The 8,182-nt window shown below is 44.7% G+C and overlaps 1 protein-coding gene across 1 annotated transcript; it reads right to left on the bottom strand.

The window, feature by feature from the left end:
- Nucleotides 1-3,207: 3,207 nt before the first annotated feature.
- On the bottom strand, nucleotides 3,208-4,935 carry LOC132894751 (putative uncharacterized protein ENSP00000383309). Its single transcript, XM_060934867.1, has 2 exons — nucleotides 4,665-4,935; nucleotides 3,208-4,061 (listed from the first exon to the last, which is right to left on the bottom strand). The coding sequence occupies exons 1-2, from the start codon at nucleotides 4,933-4,935 to the stop codon at nucleotides 3,208-3,210; spliced, it is 1,125 nt and encodes a 374-aa protein (XP_060790850.1).
- Nucleotides 4,936-8,182: the final 3,247 nt, after the last annotated feature.

Genomic DNA, 8,182 nt, shown 5'->3' with positions numbered 1-8,182 from the left:
AAAACTGCCTTTTCCACTCTGTTTGGTTTACACCAATTTGTCACCCTTCCTTTCAGGTTTTTTTGGGGTCCCAGCAATGTTTCAGCATCTCATGGACTGAATTCTCCATCCCCACAACATGTATGTGGTGACCTATTTATATGACATCATTTATTGTAATGATTGGGAGCGGCACTTACAACATCTCAGGGCTGTCCTGAGGTCACTGAGGCATGCTGGGCTCACAGCAAACCTGAAAACGTGTGCAATTGGATGGGTGGAAGTACAGTATCTGGGTTTGCACTTGGGTCATGGGCATGTGCATCCCCAAATTGATAAGACTGCAGCAATTGCAGCCTGCCCAAGACCTAAGACCAAAAAGGGGGTGAGGCAGTTCCTGCAGCTGGCTGGCTATTATAGGTGGTTCGTGCCTAACTTTTTGGACGTCACCAGCCCACTGACTGACCTCACTAAAAAGGGGGCACCAGATCTGGTCCAATGGATGGAGCCAAGCGAATGGGCTTTTGCTCAGGTAAAAGCAGTTTTGTGTAGGGGCCTGTTGTTGCAATTCTCCTGACTTTTCTCTCCCTTTTGTTTTGCAGACCGACACATCGGACAGAGGGCTGGGGGCTGTTTTGTCCCAGGTGGTGGAGGGGGAGGAGCGCCCAGCTGCAAGCTCTCCATGCGAGAGTCAAAGTACAGTACTGTGGAAAAGGAGTGTCTGGCCATCAAGTGGACAGTCCTCACTCTCCAGCACTACCTGCTTGGATGCCCAGTCACTTTCTGTTCCGACCATGCCCCATTCCAGTGGCTCCATCGCATGAAGGATGCCAATGTGTGGATCACTTGTCGGTATCTGGCCCTTCAACCCTTAAAATTTGAGGTGGTCCACAGGCAGGGGGTGCAGATGGTGGTGGCAGATTACCTCTCCTGCTGTGGGGAGAGTCAGCTGCAGGCCAGACGGCTCCCTGGCCTGAGCCAGGTGGTGGGGGTATGTGGCAACAAGGGTGTGGTCAAGCGTCAGCTGTGAATGGCGAGGAGTCAGGTTGAACCAGTAGGTAACAGGCAATGAGGTACACCTGTGTCTAATTCCTGGCTGTCTATTAACATGTCTCTGTGTGTATTTTAGACAGCCAGGAATGAGAGAGAGAGCTGTGTTCCCCAGTGCGTGTGGTGTGTGTGTGTGTGTGTATAATTTAATAGTCACTGAAAAGTGTGGTTAAAAATGAAAGAGCACACCTTGAATTGCAATGTTTGGCTTCGTTTCCTCATTGCCCACCCTCAGGGGTGCAGATAGGATTTTTGAACTGGGGGGACTGAGCTGTCAGCAAATGATTCCATTTTGTGTATGTATATATTTATTTATTTTGTGTGTGTGTGTGTGTGTGTGTGTGTATATATATATATATATATACACATACACACACACACACACACACACACACACACTACCATTCAAAAGTTTGGGGTCACTTTGAAATGTCCTTAAAAGAAAAGCACTGTTCTTTTCAATGAAGATCACTTTAAACTAATCAGAAATACACTCTATACATTGCTAATGTGGTAAATGACTATTCTAGCTGCAAATGTCTGGTTTTTGGTGCAATATCTCCATAGGTGTATAGAGGCCCTTTTCCAGCAAGTATCACTCCAGTGTTCTAATGGTACAATGTGTTTGCTCATTGCCTCAGAAGGCTAATGGATGATTAGAAAACCCTTGTACAATCATGTTAGCACAGCTGAAAACAGTTTAGCTCTTTAGAGAAGCTATAAAACTGACCTTCCTTTGAGCAGATTGAGTTTCTGGAGCATCACATTTGTGGGGTCGATTAAATGCTCAAAATGACCAGAAAAATGTCTTGACTATATTTTCTATTCATTTTACAACTTATTGGTTGTAAAACATTTTGGTTGTACATTTGGGTATGGTTGTAACATTTTTCTTCAGCACATAAAACTCTCCTTTCTTTTTAAACTACAGTTGTAGAACTTTTAGGCAAAGTACCCACATTTGTCTACTGCAGTTTGCAACCATTTAAATCTCCTCAACTACATCACAAAATTTGTCTGATTATGTCAAATACAGAGTGTACCTTTGTTACAACCTACCCCACTACTGGGGTAGGTTGCAACATGTATTGGGGTAGGTTGTAACAGGTAGTTAAAACACAGAAAAAAAACAACAGAAGTCCATTTCATATGCCGATTTATTGCATGAACATGGAAAATAGATTCACCAACTATGTTGTAAGACATACAATCCACTCTCCATATTGAAAATTAAGATCATATTAATGTTATAAACAAAATATAAAAAGCATAATGTTTACACTGTGTATGTGTGTGCGTGTATTTATTGAAAAGTCACACACACAAAGATGAACTGAATGAGCATGTTGTAATTGTAATTAAAAAAGGTTTCCATGCAAACTACACAAAACATGACAATGAAATGAATGAACATGGAGATGCCACTACAGTACCCCCGTACAACAGAAAAACTTTGAGAATATGGGTTTTGGTAACACTAAAGAATTAAATCCTTAATCTGACTCACAATGGTGACAAATAAAATTGGGGAGACCTGGAGTACACGCTTGATGGGCCCAAAAGCTGCACAAGACACACTTTACCCACACCTCTTTCGGTTTGGAATTATGAAATGCTTCCATGCAAACCACACAAAAATCTTCTTCCTCTTCTGACGTGGAGCTCTCAACTTTCACCATTTTCTTGGCTGTTTTTTTTACCTTCCTCTGCTTTCCTTTTGCACTCTCCAAGATTTTCTTTCTGACGTTTTTCCCTTTCTGACGGTCCTCCTCTTCCAATCGCAGCTTAACTGGTGTATCAGTTAGGATTTCAGAGCGCCTCTTCCTCCTACCCTTGCCGTTTTCCTTTCGTGGGCCTGCCTTTGGAAATGGCCGAATAATTGATGGACAGAACTGACCTGGGATTGACTGCGAGGTGCTTGGCATCTCTGGAGGAGGAGCAGAGCTGGGCAGAAGGTGAGCAGTTGAGGAGGTGGGCAGAAGGTGAGCAGACCCGGGTGGAACTTGAGAGTCTGAAATCAGAATCAGAATATTTTATATCTATCCAAAATTGGCAATTCAATTTGACAAATCAATCAAAAATTCACTTAAATAGAATACAAAGCAATATAGAAGATAATACAATACATAGCAGCAATCAAACCATTCATTCAATAAATCCAACCTGTCAGTGAAGTGCCTAAGGAACCCAGAGGCAGGTGAGGAGACCGGCAGCAGGTGAGCAGGTGAGGAGCCAGGTGGCATGTGAGCAGGTAAGGAGCCCGACAGCAGGTGAGCAGGTGAGGAGACCAGCGGCAGGTGAGCAGTTGAGGAGCCCGGTAGCAGGTGGGCAGGTGAGGAGACCGGCGGCAGGTGGGCAGTTGAGGAGCCCGGTAGCAGGTGGGCAGGTGAGGAGACCGGCGGCAGGTGAGCAGTTGAGGAGCCCGACAGCAGGTAAGCAGGTGAGGAGACCGGCGGCAGGTGAGCAGTTGAGGAGCCCGACAGCAGGTGAGCAGGTGAGGAGACCGGCGGCAGGTGAGCAGTTGAGGAGCCCGACAGCAGGTGGGCAGGTGAGGAGACCGGCGGCAGGTGAGCAGTTGAGGAGCCCGACAGCAGGTGAGCAGGTGAGGAGACCGGCGGCAGGTGAGCAGTTGAGGAGCCCGGTAGCAGGTGGGCAGGTGAGGAGACCGGCGGCAGGTGGGCAGTTGAGGAGACCGGTAGCAGGTGGGCAGGTGAGGAGACCGGCGGCAGGTGGGCAGTTGAGGAGCCCGACAGCAGGTAAGCAGGTGAGGAGACTGGCGGCAGGTGAGCAGTTGAGGAGCCCGACAGCAGGTAAGCAGGTGAGGAGACCGGCGGCAGGTGAGCAGTTGAGGAGCCCGACAGCAGGTGAGCAGGTGAGGAGACCGGCAGCAGGTGGGCAGGTGAGGAGACCGGCGGCAGGTGGGCAGGTGAGGAGACCGGCGGCAGGTGGGCAGGTGAGGAGCCCGACAGCAGGTGAGCAGGTGAGGAGACCGGCGGCAGGTGAGCAGGTGAGGAGCCAGGCAGCAGGTAAGCCTCAGATGGGTCAGGACGATCGGTGACTTGGGAGGGCGCAAAATCACTGTCCTGAAAAATGTTGGGATGGTAAGGCCATATGCCTGTGTATTGAAAGCCTGCCTGAATGTTTCTTTGTGTTGCGGCTGTGGGTAGGGCGGTCTTCACAATCCCTGGAATATCATAAATAGTCATTGCTTTACCTGGATTCACCCTCATCCATCATCACTAGCCGCGTTGACCATTTTCTTAAATGGACCAAACACGCTACGATCGAGTGGCTGGAGCTTATGGCTGCAATGTGGTGGGAAGGTAAGAAGAACAATGCCCTGGCCTTTACAAAAATCAACAGCCCTCACAGAAATGTGTGAGGAGTGATTATCAAGCAGGAGCAACACCTTTTTCTGTGGACTAACCTTTGTATGTTTTACAAGTGCCCGAGAAATGCTAAGAAATCCTCTTCTTGCATCCAGCCTGACTTATTCGCACTTCCAGCGCTTCCAAGTGGTCCGCTCTGTACAAAGTGACTCTTAAAATTTCTTCGGGGGAACACAAAGTAGGGAGGTATGGCATTTCCAAGAGCTTGCACAGCGTATGCCACTGAAACTAATGCACCTCTCTCACCTGACGTCATGGCTCCTACCTGTTTGACCCCCCGGCGCGCTACCACTCGGGATGGAGCCTGCACTGTGGTGACCCCTGTCTCGTCCATATTCCAAATGTCTGAACCATCGAAGTTGTTCCTCTGTATTACCTCCCCCAGGCGACTGAAGAAGGCCTCCACATTGGTTCTGTTGAAGGAGGTGGCCCTTGAAAGGCTTGTTGCCTGGGGACTCCTAATGGAGAGTCTGGGGTTCCGCCTAATAAAGTTGCAGAACCAGTCAGGCCCCGCCATCTGCTTCTCATCCCAGGTTGCAGGGTGCTTTATTTGGAAAATGACTGCTAGCTGAAATGCAAACTTTTTGACCTATGCAAAAGCATAACAGGAAGTCTGAGTTGAGCATACATTGAGTTTTTTTTTCATAAATCATTTGATTAAAGCATTAATTTTGACAGCACTAGAATTTATTTAACTTTTCACTGCTTTTATGTAAATGTATTTATCATTCACAATCATTAAATTGACTTTGCATGAGAGGTCTAATACAAATTAACAGTTCTTAACTCTTGCCTATTCTACCCTGTACTCAGCTATCATGCTTACCTCGCGTGGAGTTAGCCCAAAGTATATGTCAGCTGCCTGGCTAATATAATCTGCCAACATCTCCTCCTGCTCCCTGTTGAAAACCATGTTTGGACTGACGTATCCTACCCGAGGCAGGTCCTGAGATCCCTGGTCTTTCAACAGTTTATACTTCTGCCAATATCTGTTAAGGGTAACATGGCAGATGCCATGGTTTCTTGCCACTGCCCTTACAGATGTACCTTTCCTAATCTCTTCTGCTGCTCTTTTTAGTAGTTTAGCATCCACTCCACGAGTTGTTTTCCTCACCCATGTTCTAGGCATTCTGCAGAATTATCAAAATCACAAAAAAAATCTTTTTTGTATGTAAGGGGATGGTTGTAACACTTTCAAAAAACTTGTTACAACCTACCCCACCACTGTCATCCATTGCTTAGCTAGCTGTATTAGCATGGTGCTTTGACATTAGCAGGGGATAAGTACACCATTCTTTACCTTAGAGACTGTAGTTTGACCTGATATAACTCATACAACGTTACCTACAATGTGTAAAGCACTAGGAAAAAAAATAATATAAAAAAAAAGTTACTTTCTTACCTCAGACTTTGTTTTTTTTCACTTCTCTCCGTGAGAACTTGCGCCAACGATTTCCAAATGTCCATGCGTGGTCGAAAAGGAACTATGAAAAGATTCTAATTGCCACATGACTTGTATCTTATCCCTGATTGGTGGAATTAGTGGCGTTACAACTCCCCCCGTGTTACAACCATACCCGGTTTCCCCTACATGTTATTTCACCTCCCTCACTGCCATCACCAGGAACTACCTGCAGGCCAGGACAATGATAACATTTTAACATAGCCTATGGAAATCCAAAGTTTACACATTATCATCACGCACAGAAATTGCAAAACTAGTTTTAAAACCGCTAAGTTCCAACTGTTAAACATAGCGAGAGGCTGGGCTATGTGTGTAAAGTGTAAACCAGTGCATCCTGACTTTCTAACTATGCCTGTGTTGCGTGAGCGGCAGTCAGTCAACAACTCTTCGCAAAGTTTCCTTATGAAACATTATGCTCGCTGAAATTATGGCAGGGAACGCCAGATTAAACATTAAAACTGCCTTCTGAGCACTGTATCTACAGGCTACCACCGAAAGAAGGAGGCTACCAGAAAGGCTTCTCTACTCCGTACGATTTTACTTTCACTACGACATTACTTTGAACAGACTATCAAAACATTGCAAGGTGATATGATAAAGTAAGGCACAGTTTACTTACAGTCTTTTTTTTTTTTTAACGATGCAATCGTTTTCTGCCTTTTGGCACCCTTCATCATGCCGTGTTGGGGGCCTGAACTAGGAGGCGCTGTCCCCGATATGCCTGTCAAACTTGTGGGTAACCATAGCAACCAAGCTCGAGCTTGCAACCTGTGCAGTCTGCGCAGTTGCAACTATATATACTGCTGTGCACCTCAATAAACCGAATGGTAATTAGTCTTTTGATTTTTCCGTGAGGTTTGCCTTATGCAAAGAAAGACAGCATAGACGTTTTTTCCTCCCTATAAGTGGGGGGGACCGAACGAGGTGAATTTAAATCTGGGTAGGACGAATCCCCCCCGTCCCCCCTTCTATCTGCGCCCGTGCCCACCCTCAAAGTTGTTAGAGCTGGTTACTTTGAAGAACCTAAAATATGAAATATATTTTGGTTTTTAACACTTCTACATTTTTTTTTTGTTTACCACATAATTTCATATATGTCCCATATGTTATTTCATAGTTTTGATGTTTTCAGTATTGTTCTACAATGTAGAAAATAGTCAAAATACAGAAAAACCTATGAATGAGTAGGTGTGTCCAAGCATTTGCCTGCTATGTCACTCATATGTGGACTAACATACAGCTCTGCCTTCAAACTTTAGGCCATGCTTCCCTTCCCAAGTCTGAGTCTGATGAGATATGCCTTCAAAATGCAGCTATGAATATTTTTTTATGACCTTTTTTCTATGGTTATGAATGGTGTGTCTTTCAGGCCTCCTTCACATGTATGGGGGTAATTTTGAAAACATATTTTATCCCTCCATTTTCAAAAAGATTCTTGTCCACACAAACTGCGTTTTCACACGCCAGACCAGTAGGAAATAACAGTATGTCATAAACAGCTATTTCAGTTGGCTAAAGAATAACGTTACAAGCTATGGATTTAGCAGTAGAGAAGATGAAATGTGGAAAAATGCCAGCATGGCCTAAAATTCTAAAACAAACATGAGGATTCATATATGTGTGGCTTAATGATGAGGTGTTATAACTAATTAAAATTACACTTCAGTACAAAGAGCTCATCCTGGGTTTATCCAAAATTTCTGTTCAGATTATGGTTTGTAGTGCCAGAATCATGGATTCAGGAGCAGTATGGTGCTAATCATAGTCTGGCACCTTGGTACAAGGGTGTAATAATAAAACAAAGTCAATTTAAATTGTGAATGTTATCAAATAAGAAATTACAGACCACAAAGTAACCACCTAGTCATCAGCCATGACAAACAGAAACCTATTCACACACACACACACACACACACCTGCAACAGGATTGTGCAGGTGCTGTGATGTCAGTGTTTTCAAAAACATAATTTTTTCCTGTGAAAATGAAGAGAGCAAAAGGGGGTTATTATTTTTTAAGTAAAGTTTTGTGACCAAAAACACTGTTTTCGTGTGATGCAAAAAATATCGGCATACTATATATAGATAGGACCTCAGTGTAATAAACTACATCAGCAAGTCCATTTGAAACACTGAACATACCGTATCTGGCAGCTATAAGCTTCCATTAGCTACATTAACCTCACAACTCCAGTGCAAGTTTGGATGAACTGTAGCTTGAAATACTGGAAGCCTTCTCTAGTTATCCCAGCTGCCATCTGGTTCTCCAATCCCTAAAGGTCCCATCATACCACTGGGACCT

The sequence above is a fragment of the Neoarius graeffei genome, chromosome 12 (genome assembly GCF_027579695.1).
Source record: "Neoarius graeffei isolate fNeoGra1 chromosome 12, fNeoGra1.pri, whole genome shotgun sequence".
Classification (NCBI taxonomy): Eukaryota; Metazoa; Chordata; class Actinopteri; order Siluriformes; family Ariidae; genus Neoarius; species Neoarius graeffei.
The sequence above is the reverse complement of the archived record's forward strand: the minus strand, read 5'-3'. Positions and strand labels throughout refer to the sequence as shown.

Coding starts and splice junctions, on each gene's coding strand:
- LOC132894751 (XM_060934867.1), bottom strand. CDS start 4,935: ATGGCGGGGCCTGACTGGTTCTGCAACTTTATTAGGCGGAACCCCAGA. Junction 4,062..4,664: donor GGTAGGAGCCATGACGTCAG/GTGAGAGAGGTG, acceptor GACCCATCTGAG/GCTTACCTGCTGCCTGGCTC.